The sequence below is a fragment of the Falco rusticolus genome, chromosome 4, assembly GCF_015220075.1.
Source record: "Falco rusticolus isolate bFalRus1 chromosome 4, bFalRus1.pri, whole genome shotgun sequence".
Lineage (NCBI taxonomy): Eukaryota > Metazoa > Chordata > Aves > Falconiformes > Falconidae > Falco > Falco rusticolus.
The window spans coordinates 8,070,079-8,086,474 of record NC_051190.1 but is presented as its reverse complement, the minus strand read 5'-3'; the positions used below and the strand labels follow the sequence as shown (position 1 = coordinate 8,086,474).

Below are 16,396 nucleotides of genomic sequence, written 5' to 3'. Positions count from 1 at the left end.
TGCCAGGTGCACAAAGATGAGAGTCATCACAAGCTATTAAAATAAAGCTGTAAAATGTCAGGTCTTGTTTGAATTAGCTTGCTTAACTGTTGTTCGAAATTCATCTGAGTTTGTTTAATTAGGCCCGACTATTGAAAATTCATGTTAACTGTTCAGATTGATTACTGTTTACTTCTTGCCACACTTATGGACCACGTCTTTTAGTTGCCAAATCATAATCAATTTCAGTAGAAGATACTGGAATTTCATCACTAGTTTGGACTATATGGAATTTGACTATTTGTGTTAAGTATTTAAACATGTTTGTCTTAATGCAATTTAAATTAATGGTAATTGTTTACAGTGGGAATAATAAAGAAGTTCTTTTCTTGGAAGACTATACTAGACTGTCATGCTCCACTGCACTTTTATCCGAGTAAAATCTGCAGCTAAGATCTTAAACAGTTTTTATATTTTTGTGATTTGTAATATAATTTTAAATACACAGGTGTTGAAGATAAGGAAAGCTGGCATGGAAAGCCCCTTCCAAAAAACATGGCTGAACAAGTCATTCAGGAAATAGATGACAAAATCCAAAATAAGAAAAAGCTTTCTCCAGCCCTCCCGGAAGAAGATGCACCTATAGTAAATATTAGAAACATTAAGATGCCATCTCCACCAACTTACAAAGTGGGAGAAAAGGTATTCCCTTCCTTTTTCACTGTTTGTCAGATAACTTCAAAGTATGAGGCTGTTTAATGGATGGCCGGAAGTTCTGTGTTTTTCCTTTGCCACGATTTCAACTACCCACCTCTTCTCTCCTAGTTTGAGAATCCTGGTACATCTGTTGTGTGACACACAGACATTAAGCTCACTGCGTATTGGAAGGATATTAAAATACAAAGACTCACATAACTCCATTTCATGATCGTTACCAATCATTCAAACTATTTTATGTGTATTTAAAGTTAAACTCCACGAGGTTCAGTGATTTTCCATGATTGGAAACCAAGGTTTTAAAAATTCCATAGCTGGATTGGTAGGGAGTTGCTAATTTCAGCACAGATGTGTGTCCTGATGCTTCACTGTGTTTTTCTTTTTTTGTTTACACTTAGGAATGTCACTGTTCTTATATGTACTTTTGATACTGCTAACATAAATTTTTTTTCAGTTGTCTTGCGTGTTGTGGGGTTTTTTAGTTGTGTGTGCATGCACTCATGGAAAAAACAAAGAAACAAACAAAAAGCTTCTAGGAACAGGAAGTTACAACAGTTCTGCTGTATTTTTCTTTTCCTAGTGGGCTACCCGCAAAGCTTATGGTGTTGCACTTGCAAAACTGGGCCATGCTAATGATCGAGTGATTGCTTTGGATGGAGACACAAAGAACTCCACCTTCTCAGAGCTTTTTAAGAAAGAACATCCCAGTCGCTACATTGAATGCTACATTGCTGAACAGAACATGGTAACTGGTCTCTTGGCTTTATGAAATACTGATATTACACAGCAATATCAGACCATTCACTCTGAGTCTTCACAGGGTGGGGTTTTAATTTGCTGTTCATATGTATATTTGTGGATATGTAGACTTACTTATTTCTTGGGGAAAAACTAGGCTATGGCAAAAGCTTACAAATGTAATATGACAGGAGTGCTTCTAGTAATACTTTCCTAAATCCCCCCTCTTTTTCTTTTTAGTTTTGCGGTCATATTGTCTGTATTTCAGCAGTACACAAAGAGAAGGCAACATGTAAACAACAGTAATACCTTCCACAGTCTGATTTGTAGAAATTTAACTCTGAAAAGACTTTAGGTTTGGTTTCTTTTGCTTCACAAAAATGGAATGTCACAATGTGACAGTGAGTTCTATGCTAGACTGGGGTATGAAGATGAGGACAGAGAAACAGTTAATAAATGTAGCCTGATGACATTTGTACAGAACTGAAATAATTTGGTAACTCATCTGTTTGACTAAGTCTTCAGTTGCCGCCCATATGGATTCACTGAAGCAAATGAAATTAAAGACACAAATTCAGGCAGAAATTTGCTGTTGTCTTTAACAATTTATAACCAAAGAACCCATGAACTGTCTCTTGCAAATTTTATACTAGGGCAGTTTTAGGAGCTTGAGTCAGGCATTTTGGATTTATATAAGCTTAGGAGAAATTTGCACGAATGAAGAGCAGAACAATTTCTGTGTAAAATAAATGTACAGGGTAATTGTAGCAATAAACAACTTTACGACTTGTTCTAATTTCCATCTTGCTGAAGAAGGGCCCTTTTAATAAATACCAGTCCAAATCACACAGGTAAATCCATTCCCACTTAGTAATGGTAATTTTTGTCTGTTGGGGATAGAAAAACCATGTCTTTGGACTGAAAGTGTAGGCCTTTGATCCAGGAAAAGGAGGAGGGGGATAAATCTTAAAACTCTGTGAGTAGCTGCTCAGAGCAGATAAAGAAAAGAAGCTGCCAGTAAGGATCAACAATAAGAGCTATCAGTTGAGGCAAGGAGCAGAGAGATGGTAGAGGGTAGATACTGGGAGAGAAAGGCGCTGCCTTTCCTTTTTGGAAAGGCCAATAATTACAAGCAGGACTGGACAGAGTGATTTTTAATCTGCATTGAGAGCTTCTTCCTAAAGTTCTGCAGTAGGAAGTCCCACAGATGATCTTTTGGAAGTAATCGATAAACAAGGAATTCACTGGTTTTGTACAATCTCCCTCTTTTCAGGTGAGCATTGCAGTTGGTTGTGCTACTCGTGACAGAACCGTTGCTTTTGCCAGTACCTTTGCTACCTTCTTCACACGGGCATTTGACCAGATCCGTATGGCTGCCATCTCCGAGAGTAACATCAATCTCTGTGGGTCGCACTGCGGTGTTTCTATTGGTAAGGGCAGCCTGGGCTTATTTTTCAGCGGTTCTCATCCATTTAGTGATAAGTGTCTAGCAGCCAAACCGATAATGCTTTGTGGAGACAATCAGTGATATAGCTGTATAACAGTGGCACCATTTAGAGGGAGAAGTCACATTTGCAGTTCACTTCCATCAGATACATTGTTGTATTTAGAAAGAATGAGAAAGGTTTCATGCCTTCAGGAGCTCATCTGCTTATTTTTTTTTTCTTTTTATCAGTTTGGCCTGATAAAAGTAGGACTTTACCCTGCAAGCTTTTCTGCTCTACAAGTAAAGCAATATGAAGGGATTGGATTGAAAGTGAGGAGCTTAGGTTCCTTTCCGTGTTTGCAATTGACATTCTCTGTGATGAGAGTAGTCATGTGCTTACTGTACCTTTATTTCCCAGTCCTTAAAATGAGAAACTAATGATACTTATTCTTGCAGATGCTCTTGTTGACCAATCTCAAAAACACTTTACAAGAGATAAATATTTTTGTTTTATTATGCCTTTGAAGATCACCAATTTGAAAAAATTGCATCTACTTATCTCAGTATTTCTTACTACTGGAGCAGTTGATGTGTTGATTAAAAAAACCTGAAGCCTTAGAAATACTAATGGAACAGGAATTGTGAGACTGTTACGTAATTCAGGAAACTGAATCATCGGACATTTTGGATTGGAAGGGACCTTTAAAGGCCATCTAGTCCAACCCCCCTGCAGTGAGCAGGGACACCTTTAACTAGATCAGGTTGCCCAGAGCCCCATCCAACTTGACCTTGAATGTTTCTAGAGATGGGGCATCTACCACCTCTCTGGGCAACCTGTTCCATTGTCTTACCACCCTCATTGTAAAAAATGTCTTCCTCATATCTGGTCTAAAACTACCCTCTTTCAATTTAAAACCATTACCCCTTGTCTTATCACAACAGGTCCTTCTAAAAAGTTTGTCCCCATCTTTCTTAAAAGGCCCCTTCAGGTACTGGAAGGCTGCTATAAGGTCTTCCTGGAGCCTTCTCTTCTCCGGGCTGAACAATCCCAAGTCTCTCAGGCTGCCTTTGTAGGAGAGGTCCTCCAGCCCTCTGATCATCTTTGTGGTCCTCCTCTGGACTTGCTCTGACAGCTCCACGTCCTTATGTTGGGGGCTCTAGAGCTGAATGCAGCACTCCAGATGGGGTCTCACCAGAGTGGAGTAGAGGGGGAAAATCATTTCCCTCAACACCTGCTGGCTGTGCTTCTTTTGATGCAGCCCAGGATACAGTTGGCCTTCTGGGCTGCAGGCGCACATTATTGGCTCATGTCCAGCTTTTCATCCACCGGTACCTCCAAGTCCTTCTCTGCAGGGCTGCTGTCAATCCCTTTATCCCCCAGCCTGTATTGATACCAGGGGTTGCCCCAGCCCGGGTGCCGGACCTTGCAGTTGGCCTTCTGGAACCTCATTAGGTTACATGGTCCCACTTCCTAAGCTTGGCCAGGTCTGTCTGGATGGCTTCTCATCCACAGGCCTGTCAACCATACAACTCAGCCTGATGATGTCTGCAAACATGCTAAGGGTGCACTCAATCCCGCTATGTCATTGAAGAAGATATTAAACAGTGCAGACCCCTGGAGGACAGCACTTGTCACTGATCTCTGTCTGGACATTGAGCCACTGACCACCACTACCCTCTGTGTGTGACCATCCAACCAATTCCTCATCCACCAAACAATCACCCATCCAATCCATCTCTCTCCAACTTAGAGAGAAAAAAGTTGTGGGGAACTGTGTCAAAGGCCTTACAGAAGTCCAGACAGACAACACCTGTAGCTCTTCTCTTGTCCACTGGTGTAATCACTCTGTCGTAGAAGGCCAGTAAGTTGGTCAGGCAGGACTTGCCCTTGGTAAAGCCATGCTGGCTGTCTCTGATCACCTCCCTGTCCTCCATGTGCTTTAGCATAGCATCTAGAAGGATCTGTTCCGTGATCTTCCTAGGCACAGAGATGAGGCTGAAAAGTTGGTAGTTCCCAGGGTCCTCCTTTCTACCCTTTTTAAAAATGGGTGCGGTTTTTCCTTTTTCCAGTCATTGGGGACTTCACCTGACTGCCATGACTTTTCAAATATCGTGTAGAGTGGCTTGGCAACTACATCAGCCAATTCCCTCAGGACTCTGGGATGCATCTCGTCAGGTCTTTTAGACTTACGTATGTTTAGGTTCCTCAGGTGGTTGCAAACCTGATATGCTTTTACAGTGGGAAGGACTTTGCTCCCCCAGCCCCTGTCTTGCAGTCCATCCACTCAAGAGGTGTGGGAAGAGAGGTTGGCAGTGAAGACTGAGGCAAAACACTTGGTTACTTCAGCCTTCTCCTCTTCTGTTGTTACCAGTTTTCCAGCCTTGCTCATTGAGGAGGCCTATGCTTTCTTTGTCCTTCCTTTTCTGGCTGACATACCTGTAGAAGCCCTTTAATTCTTCCCTATATCCCTTGCCGAGTTAGCTCCAGCTGTGCCTTGACCTTCCTGACCCCATCCCTACACAACTAGGCAGTGTCCCTGTTCTCTTCCCAGGATACCTGTCCCTGATTCCACTGCTTGAGCATTTCTTTCTTGCCCTTGTTTGAACAGCAAGCCTTGACTCATCCATGCTAGTCTCTTGCCTTCCTTTCCTGATTTCTTACACCTGGGGAGTGAGAGCTCTTGCGCTCTATGCAGCGTATCCTTAAAGATCTGGAGCTCTGTTCTGCTCTGTTGTCCCTGAGGGCAGTTTCCCAGGGGGTCTTATTGACTTAACTGCTTAAAGAGCTGGAATTTTGCTTTCCTAAAATTCAGGGTCCTGACTTGACTCTTTACCTAACACGTATCCCTCAGGACTGTGAACTCCGCCAGTGCATGATCACTGCAGTGCAGGCTGCCTCCAACGTTGACGTCACTGATTAGCTCACCTGTGCTGGTGACCAACAGGTGCAGTAGCGCATCCCCTCTGGTAGAGCTGTCTATTACCTGGCTTAAGAAGTTACCCTCAGTGCATTCCAGGAGTCTCATGGATTGTCTGTAGCTCACTGTGCTTCTTTTCCAGCAGATGTCAGGGTGGTTGAGGTCCCCCAGCACAGGAGCATGATGGCCTCCTGTAACTGGAGTAAGAAGCCTTCATCAATAGCCACCTTCCCCCCTGCCCCCGATCGGGCAGCCTGTAGTAGATGCCAACCACAAGGTTCCCTTTGTTACCTCAGTGTCTGGGTCTTACCCATAAGCTTTCAACTTGCTCGTGGCTGTTCTTCAGAGACAGCTCGTAACGCTCTATCCGTTCCTTGATGTAGAGGGCAACGCCTCCGCCCTTCCTTCTGAACAGCTTAGAGCCATTGGTAGCCACACTCCAGTTATGGGATTCATCCCACCAAGTTTCTCTGATGGCGACTAGGTCGTAGCTTTCTAGCGGCACAGTGGCTTCCAACTACTCCTGTTTGTTGCCCATGCTGCATGCATTGGTGTAGAGGCACTTCAGCTGGGCTTTCAGCCAGAAGAAGTTCCTTTACTTCCTTTGAGGCATTTCACTGGTGTTTCGCTGCTGGTTCCTATCACCTCAGGAACCCCTGGCTCCTCTCTGGAAGACTTCAAGTATGCTACGGTGTAGCCAGCACGTCTCGGAGCAGCAGGCTGAGGGCCCTTGCTAGCAGTATCTTCTCTGGTCTTTACTTCCCACCCTGTTTGGTACATGTCAGATCATACCAGGGTTTGATTTTGGTTTGAGGGAGGGAGGGAATTGTGTTTTTTTAATGAAATGCATAGACAGCACTCTTAAAAACAGGAGCAGACTTGCATACCGAGAAGGAAAATGCCAGTAGACATTCATGCTTGAAAAACTACTAGTTATTTATAGGGGAAAAGAAAGAGAGGGAGAGCTGACCATTTTTCAGTTGATTTAATCGTTTTGACTAGCAGTATGGTTTGTAAGAGGGTCGGGGTTTTTTGTTTAAAGCAAAATAGTTAATTTGACCTGTAATATTGGTAAAGATTTAAAGGTGCTTCATAAATGTGTGTAGTCTCATCCAGAACTTCAGGCTTTACTTGCAGTAGTATAGAGTATGCTTTAGTAGTGGAGACTGTAAGTAGAGTATATCAGATTATGGCATGTGTATGTCATTAAGGGAGGGATTCTATTACAAGCCTCTTTTCTTTTTAAAATCAGTCCTCCCATCTCATCGTAGTCAAATCCAGTTTTAAGTGTTTTAGCAAGCAGCAAAGCGTGTTGGTGCAAAAGCCAATTAGCTTTGTTCTTTGCTCATTTAAGAAGATAAAACTCCTTTGGGTTACCTGAATTGTGTCCTAAAACTACACTTCCAAGTTTCAATTTTCAGCACTTGAAATGTTCTTCTGAGAGCTATGATTGTGAAGTGCATAGTTAGATCTATAAAGTTGTTATAAATCTGATTCAGGCCTCAACCCTGATTTTCAAAAAAGAATTTGGATCCAAAGTTTTGCAACTGAGTTGTAAAAGACAGTAATTGAGAGAAATCCTTTAGCAGTTAGAAAATTCAATTTTAAATGAAAGGGTATGAATTAAGGGTACTTCCTGTTAGAACTTTGGCCCTGCATGGAATTCAGAATCCTAACTGGATTTGTGGTCAAAATTAAAGTTTTATGTATGCAGTTCTAGGTAGACCTGGGCTTCTGCTGTATTGAAATTTGGATCCGTTAAATTCATGAGAAATAATTATCACAGTGACCTTCTGAACTTGTACTAAGTTCACTTCTAGACCAGTGGTTGCTGATTGACCAAAACGTCTAATGAAACATTGTTTTCAAGGTCATAAGAGAGTAATGGAAAATCTATATTTTCCAAACTGAACATATAGGGAAAGCAATCATAGTGTATGTGTGTCAAAAATAGAAATATTGGTTAATAAAACAACCAGTTTTATACTCTAGACATGTGATACTGTTCATGTTAAGCACTCACATTTTTTTGTTAAGCTATAAATGTGAGTTTTGCAGATGTAATTGAAAATTACTCTCTTTTGATCTGTGTTACTCTAAAACCACATAAACCAGGATTTTCTAAAAGATGCACTTTCAGCCAAACTCAAATTAGTGCTAGTCTGTAAATTACTAGTACGAACTGTGAACACTGGTGTTATTGGCATCACATTAGCAGAAGCAGGACAAGCATGAGTACTCTCTTTACCTTGGGTAAGATTCTGATTCAGGTACCTGCTAATTTTGTTCTTTATAATTTCACTTTTATGTATACATTATGCGGGTGCATTTTAGGAAAGGAAAACGCCCATTGAGATCCCACTCATTCATTCAGAGTGCATACAGATTTAGAAAATGATGTTGAGAAAACTTTTTTTTCATGTCGTGACTGAAAGCCGAGACACTTTTTTCCCTGGTTCATGCTTACTTTATTAGTAATGTATAGTGGCAGAGTTCAATGATTGATTTCTCTAACATGTTTAAAGTTCTTCAGAGTTTTGTGCTGCTCTCATGAAAATACTCTCCTCCTTCCTCATGAGCTCGTCCTTCTTGAGTAACAGGTAGTGGGTGCATGTGGGAAGGCTTATTGCCCTGCTTCTGCTCTGCAGGCTGTGACATGACTGGATTCAGAACTCTTTGCATGGTTAGTTTGGAACAGTGCCATTCCCAAAGCACCCTTACATAAGGTCATTGGGGTGGGGGGTGTTGTGGTGGTTGTTTCTTTAACTATGGAAAATCATGGCATCCAGCACATGTTCTGGCTAATAATTCTCTTTTATAGATCTGCTGTTTATGCCATAAGGTGCTTGAATTATTAAATTAACAACATGAATGCCCTCTTGCTCTTTTAAAGACTTTTTATAGTATTGAAATATACATACCCTTCATTTAATCTTGAAATGAGCCTAAGAATTTGAGAGTAGTTGCACTAAGTGCACTCTCCATTTGTGACGGAACACATGCAATTCTCATTTCACATTTCCAGCAGTTTAAATCTCAAGGAACACTATTGACAAGTATAAATTTTGCTTGTGCAGCCTCAGTACATGTAAATCTGAAGATGCTCAGTTATCTTGTGACCCTCTTTGAATCTGTACCCTTCCTAGTTTGGTTGTCTTCCTTTTGTATTGCTTTATTGCTATAATTTATTTTCTATTTTTTCTTTTTAACCCCAGTTCTCTTTCTTTTTAGTCTCGTTCTGTCTTTATTTACTGTTTAGATGGTTCCAGGTTTAAGGAGAAGATGATTCTTTTCTCTAAGCAGGTAGACTTGCATGTCCAGTGTGTGCCTGGTTTTATATACTTTTTTTTTTTTTTTCCCCCCTGGTTTACATTGAACCTCACCGCTATATTGAGTGATTGTCAAAAATGTGCCCATACTCTTTTGTAACCCTGGTTTAATTCTTTCAGGTGAGGATGGGCCATCTCAGATGGGACTGGAGGATCTGTGCATGTTCCGAGCTATTCCCAATGCCACTGTGTTTTACCCTAGCGATGCTGTAGCCACTGAGAAAGCAGTGGAAATAGCTGCCAACACCAAGGTTTGCATCGCAGTATTCCTGAGCCAGAAGATAACTTCTGTTTTGTACTACTTTTGTTGCTTCTGGCATGTTTCTTGCATGTTCCTACCCACATAAATTCTTTCAAAGGCTCCAGCTTGGCAGTGGGAGGTTTTCTTTGCATGGGAAGGTTGCAGACATTCTGTCCAGTCTAGTGCAGAATGAAGTCTGGAATGCTGTGGGCCAGATTTGGGGAGATGTAAATGATTACACAGCAATTGCAGTTTGGGTCTAAATTGGCTCAGAAATAAGGGCAAGTGTAACTCATATTGGTCTTTAGCAAACTTACAGAAAGTACGCGCCTAGTGTGATATCTCTGGGGTCAAAATTGAAGCTGGATATGGAAAGATAAATTTATCTTGAGTATTTTGATCAGGTGCCTGTATGTGAAAGCTCAGGAGTCAGGTCCGCTGTAAGTCTTAAGTCTGCAACTTTTGAAGCTACTGAGATCTGGTGCTTGTACTAGCTGACAGTCTCAGTGGTCATCGTCTGCTCCTCTGTTGCCAGTGATGGATTGCAGTTAAATTGGACTGTGGCTGAAGATGAGTAAGACTTTGCATGTAGCCCTGACAGAGTTTCTGGTCTCCCTGACCTTCAGCTAATTTGGCATAGCAATGCTCAAACATCACTGGTAACATTGAGTCGGATCATCTCCTTGATTGGTACTTCTTTTGGCTGCCGTAGGAGTTTACCTTGAGAAAGGCACAAACAGTCTGAAAAATTTCAGTCTTGCTAGTACGGCTTTTAAGTGGAAGTGTGGGGAATTTTGGTATGTAACAAATGTGATGAGTGGTTTGTGAAAAAATGGAGGGGGGTGGAGGAAAGCAGTGTAAGATGGTGTGAGGGAGAGATTAGATGTAAGTACTGGTTTGTTACTTCTTTTGGAAGGGCATTTGAACACTAACTGATGGAAAGCATTTTTCCTTGCTTTCAGCTGAGCATTTCTTCTTTTGCTTTAAAGTCGCTAGAGTAAAATTTGCACGTGTATGGCAAAGTTCTAAGATTCTAATTAACTCAAGTAGGATTCTCCAGTTCCACAAGAGAGCAAAAGAGAAATAAAGATCTTGGAATCAGAAAGAAAATAGTAAGTTATCAGCGTGCTCTAAGAAGAGGTTAACTGTCTTGTAATGTGTGAAACAACCAGCTGTTGAAAAAGGACTAATGGGAATTGGGGGTGAGGGGTGGGGCGTTTACTCAGTAGAACCAGAGTTAACATAGACGGGTGAAAGATGGACAAATAGAAAAAAAAATCAGTTTGCTTCATAGGGTTTGCAAACTAGAATGTCAACATATTTCTGGTTTTGTAACTTCTAACACATTTACTTCGGAAACAGGGCATTTGTTTCATAAGAACTAGTCGTCCTGAAAATCCTGTCATTTACAACAACAATGAGGACTTCCATATTGGTCAGGCGAAGGTAAATATTGCCTAGATAAACAGAATTTAAAAAAAATACGTAAAGTTCCTCTTGTAAAAGTCCTTTTCCCTCTAAAGCGTTCCAATACCAAAGATTTGATCTTTTTAATAAAATCTACAGAAATTTTAGCAATATCAGTAAGATTTATCATTAAAAATATGTGGAAACATTTTTTGCAGGTGATTCTGAAGAGTAAGGATGATCAAGTGACTGTGATTGGAGCAGGAGTCACTCTGCATGAGGCTCTGGCTGCAGCAGAGCAGCTGAGAAAAGGTGATCAAATTATGGGTGGTTTTTCCCTTTATCATTTAACACAGCAAAGAAATCAATAGCACTCAGCCTAACTGTTTACCCTTTGTACTGGTAAACATTAATTAAAATGTTTCAGTCAGCTAGTCACTTGCTAAGCTGATACAGTGCAACATAGTATATATCTGCCTGTCTTGCCTAATTGTTGAGGGTTTAGCTTAGCATTAGTAGCCATGAAAATTGCCAAACTGATTAGATCAGAGTCTCCTTAAAATTGCTAGTCTGTCTGAAGGTGCGCTGCAGGCCGAAGGTTAGCAGCACGTAAGAAGCAGGAACACCCCTTCCCTGGCACATTGTCTGTGCGGGCCAGGGTACCAACACAACACAATGCATCAGGCTGGGGCCGGGTAACAAAACACAGCTTGCCAACTGAGCCACAGCGGCTCTGTGTGCTCTTACACGGTGCTGTTGATACGCAGTGCCTTTGTGTAGATACGGTTCACTGCTTTTTTTTTGTCTTTTTTTTTTTTTTTATGAATGAATGGATATATCAGCTTTTAACTAGCGTGGCAGGCAATAACTCTGTAGTGCTCAAATGCACTGACATCTCACAGCGAAGATAAAATTCCTTCAATGAAATGAGAAAGAAATCATCAAAAATCTCTCTTGAGTCAGTAGCCTGCACCCAGGAAGAGATTACAAATAGAGAGAATACAATTAATGCCGCCCGTGACTTACGGGGTAGCATTGTATGCTGTATCAGGGTGGACACATACTTTATCGTGACCTTGAGCCATCAGGTTTAGGACATTTTCAAAGTTGTATTTTCAGAACTGTTGTTATTTTTCTGCATTTACCGTGTTTTGCAATGCTCTGCTGATCTTGAAGTATAAATAACCAGCTATGGAGAGATAATAATCCCTTAGTGTAGAGGCAGTGCCTAATACCTAAAATACATTGGGCACTAAAGAGCCTGCAGTCAAAAAACTGTCAACATAACATAGGGCTTCTTTATGTATGGTAAGAGTTGACTCAGTGTTCTGCTAGCCAGGATCAGACAAAACCTCATGTAATTTGCTATTCTTTATAAACAATCACCATTTGTACATAGCTTTAACAAGCCATCTGAGCGTGCTTTATGATGATTCTGGTTTTGATGCCAACCTTAAGGGCACCACGATCAGGACTGAGGCAGTTCAAATAGGCATACCTGATAGGTGAGCAGCCTGTGATGAAGAATTCAGAATGCCGACAGACCGAAGAAGCAGGAGGAAATTGTGTTTGGCTTGACAATAAAGTTAAAGCTAAAATAAAGGTGCGGGGAAAAGAATCTTGATTGGCAGTCTGAATGACAAAGATTTCCTGGTGACTAGGTTCTGCTCTTACCTGTGGGAAGGCCAGTTATATTGCTGTTTTGCTGACAGGCACTCGTAGTGGTCTGTGGAGTGGAATGGATATCACTACCTCACCAGGTGCATGAAGAAAGAGTACATACACAAATTAGGGGGTTTTGGGTTCCGTGGTAGACAAGCCATAGGTACAGGTAGCTGGGACTTAGTGCAGGCAGGTTTTATAACTGTTTTAAAAGATCACAGGGGCTGCCTGTTTTAAACTGTTTTAAAAGATCACAGGGGCACTTGTGTTGTCTTGCATTCTCCAAATTCTTGTTGCAAATAATTTAATTCTATTTCTGCAGAAAAAATCTTCATCCGTGTGATTGATCCCTTTACTATAAAGCCCGTGGATAAGAAGACAATACTTGAAAACGCAAGAGCGACCAAGGGCAGAATCATCACTGTTGAGGACCATTACCATGAAGGTAAGCTGGGTCCAGGAGGTCACAGCCCACACAGTTGTTCCCAGGGGGTTTGAAGCTCACAGCTTCTCCTGACCTGAGAGAGAAGTATGGGACCTGATGCTGTCATTCAGCTAAAGCAAAAGAGGGTGTAGCCTTTTTCGTTGCTGTTACAATTATAAGATGACACTGAGGATTGAAAGTTTCCTAAGACACAATGGGTTAATCAGGGCTGCCTTTCTGATTAACTTGGCCTTGCATGCCCTTCTGTGTGCTTGGTCCAAGTGAAGTCTTGATTCATTTGTGCCGAGTGAAATTGTAAATTCCTGCTGCGGTGCAGTGATTCTGTACAGAATGTTCTCAGAATGGCTTTAGAGCAGCTGCTCTGCAGTTTGTTAAATTGCAAGAGAGACTGTTGCTGTGCAGGTTCCTCAAATTTTTCCTGTGTCCAAAATCAGGATTCCAGGTTACTTGAAATCGCGTGATTTTGGCAGTTTCTGCAGTCACCCTGGGACAAACTCCTCTCTCTTTCTTCTCCACTGCTATAAAAGAGCAGATCCTCACTAGACTCTTTGTGTACGTTCATTTCACCTGCTTACAGGCTGTTGCAGAATCTGTCAATGGGTATGTGAGTGTTCTTAAGCTAGGGCGAAAAGTGCACGATGCATGCAAGAAGGAATTGCTAAGATGATTCCCAAGTAAATCTTAAGATAAAATGCTTTCTGGGAGAAGCAGAGTAGTCTCTGTAAGACTCCCCCAGCTTCTGTGCCAGGATTTTGTTTAGAATTGTTTATGTTGGAAAAGACCATTAAGATTGAGTCCAACTGTTAACCTAACACTGCCAAGTCCACCACTTAACCATGTCCCCACGTGCCACATCTATATGTCTTTTAAATACCTCCAGGGATCATAACTCAACCACTTCCCTGGGAAGCCTGTTCCAATGCTTAGTAAACTGTTCAGTGAATAGTTTTTTCCTAATATCCAGTCTAAACCTCTCTTGGAGCAACTTGACGCCATTTCCTCTTGTCATATCACCTCCTTCTTGAGAGAAGAGACTGACCCCACCTGCCTACAACCTCCTTTCAGGTAGTTGTAAAGAGCAATAAGGTACCCTCGGAGCCTCCTTTTCTCCAGACTAAACAACCCCAGATCCCCCTCAGCTGCTCCTCACAAGCCTTGTGCTCCAGACCCTTCCCCAGCCCTGTTGTCCTTCTCTGGACACGCTCCAGCACCTCAATGTCCCTCTTGTAGTGAGGGGCCCAAAAGCAAACACAGGATTTGAGGTGCAGCCTCACCAGTGCTGAGTGCAGGGGGACAGTCACTGCCCTGGTCCTGCTGGCCACACTATATTGGATACGATACAGCCAGGACGCTGTTGGCCTTGTTGGCCAGCTGGGCACCCTGCTGGCTCGTGTTCAGCCGGCTGTCGACCAGCACCCCCAGGTCCTTCTCTGCCAGGCAGCTTCCCAGCCCCTCTCCGCTGAGCCTGTAGCGCTGCGTGAGGTTGTTGTGCCCCACCTGCAGGACCCAGTGCTCAGCCTTGCTGAACCTCTCACCATTTGCCTCAGCCCGTGGGCCCAACCTGCCCAGACCCCTCTGCAGAGCCTCCTGCCCTCCAGCAGATCAACACTCCTGGCCAACTTGGTGTCATCTGCGAACTTACTGAGGGTGCACTCGATTGCACAGATTGTTGATAAAGATATTAAACAGGACTGGCCCCAACACTGAGCCCTGGGGAACACCACTGGTGACCGGCTGCCAACTGGATTTAACTCCATAATCTGCTGCCACTTGCCCTCTGATGTGTCTTGTTTGCACAGGTTTTCAGGGGCTTGCCTGCGCAAACATGGCCCACGAAGATGAGACCATGTGCAGAGAGAGCAGCTGTTGTGAATCGCATGTCAGACTTGCTGCTTGTGGGGGAGGTGGAGAATTTAGCAGAAGGGCAGCTGTGGACTTACAGCATTAGTAGATACCATAGATATCTACTAATAGAAATTAGCAGATACACTTATGAGAATATTGTCCTACTTTAAGGTGAACGTCACTCTTGCCAGGTGTCTGAAGTGAGCTGGTATTACTGTAAGTGCTGGTTACTTTTGTTCCAGGTTCTGGATGGTGATACCATCACTAAGCCTCATCACTTTCTAGCTTATCTTTCAACTCTGGACAAATATTTTACTGCAGATTTGCAAGATGGTGAAATCTTTGCACTCTGAGGTGATGAACATGCGATGTACGCTGGCACAGCTTTCTCTATGTGATGCAGTCGAGGAAGGTCAGGTGTACACGCATCGCCAGCCTGAATGCGTTGCAAGCCCACATCGGGCTGGTCTGACCAGCCGCATCCATGGAGGTGCCTGTGGCTGGAGGCTGAGTTTGGCTGGTTAAATCACACCATGCCCGGAGCTGTGAAAAGTCCTGTGTTCCTGGATACGCCCTAACTGGGGTGCAGCTCAAAGGTGTCTCCTACTGGGCCTGAGAGCATGTGCTCTCTGCACTTGTCCGGTCTTTTCTTCTTCCCTAATACTGCTGCTTCTAGGGTCTGTTCTGCTGCCATGCAGTTCCCCATTGCATCCTTTGTCCCTGTGACTGGTGGTGATTCAGTCTGAGCTGAGCTCTAAGCAAAGGTTGTGAATGTGTTACATAACTGAGAGAGGTGCCTAGCGGCATGTACACGCATCATGAGAGACGGAGCTCTTAAATGCCGTTCCGACTGCTGGTAATGGAGACTTTCAGCACGTCAAGTACACTTGTAAATACTCCTCAGTCTAAATATATTTTTAAACCTGGCCCTCAGTGGCTGATGCTGAAGTGGTGAGGGCTCCATGATGGTTCTGCGCTTTATGTTTCTAACTGTCGATTTGTAAGTACTTCGGAAGTGTCAGGCAGGTTGTTCCTCAGGAAGCCTTTGGAATAGGCAGTGTTTTCATTTTTTTGAAATGAAATTAATTTCATTTTCATGTCTTTCGTTTTCATTTCACAAATGGGCAGCTCAGACATGTATTGTGATTGATGTTTCTCACAAGCACGTGAATTGAGGATTTAACTTGCACGGACCTTTGGACCAGATATACATGCAATCTATATGTTGCCTGTTGAAATGTAACAGATGTTTGTCCTGTTTCAACTTTTTTTTTTCTGTAGGTGGCATTGGAGAAGCGGTGTGCGCTGCAGTAGTGGGTGAGCCTGGTATCACAGTCAGTCGCTTGGCTGTATCTCATGTACCACGAAGCGGGAAGTCAGCTGAGCTCCTGAAGATGTTTGGCATTGATAAAGATGCCATTGTGCAAGCTGTTAAGGTGGCGGTGTCCAAATCAAGGAACGCGGAGTAGTTTGAAGCATCTTGTGCTGTGTTACAGAGAAGCAGTGTTCAGAGAAGTACTGTAAGTTTAAAGCAAGCGAAGGTGCTTTATGTAGAGAGTTCCAATAAAAATACCAGCTTAAAAAATCTTCTGGTTTTTAAATGTCTTCCCTGCCCCCCACTCCTTCCCCTCTTTGGGGTTTTGTGTAGTGGGGTAACATCTGGTCTGCCTTGCAACTAACCTTCCCTCC

At 42.7% G+C, this 16,396-nt stretch overlaps 1 protein-coding gene across 1 annotated transcript in view; it reads left to right on the top strand.

The window, feature by feature from the left end:
• The window catches only part of TKT (transketolase), a 28,192-nt gene extending 11,898 nt beyond the window's left edge, over nucleotides 1-16,294 (top strand). Inside the window, exons 7-14 of the mRNA XM_037382434.1 lie at nucleotides 488-681; nucleotides 1,277-1,441; nucleotides 2,708-2,864; nucleotides 9,228-9,358; nucleotides 10,711-10,794; nucleotides 10,974-11,067; nucleotides 12,740-12,862; nucleotides 15,989-16,294. Of these exons, the coding sequence (XP_037238331.1) occupies nucleotides 488-681; nucleotides 1,277-1,441; nucleotides 2,708-2,864; nucleotides 9,228-9,358; nucleotides 10,711-10,794; nucleotides 10,974-11,067; nucleotides 12,740-12,862; nucleotides 15,989-16,176 (1,136 nt within the window). The 3' untranslated portion in view covers nucleotides 16,177-16,294. The remainder of the gene's footprint in view (nucleotides 1-487; nucleotides 682-1,276; nucleotides 1,442-2,707; nucleotides 2,865-9,227; nucleotides 9,359-10,710; nucleotides 10,795-10,973; nucleotides 11,068-12,739; nucleotides 12,863-15,988) is intronic.
• The last annotated feature ends 102 nt before the right edge of the window (nucleotides 16,295-16,396 follow it).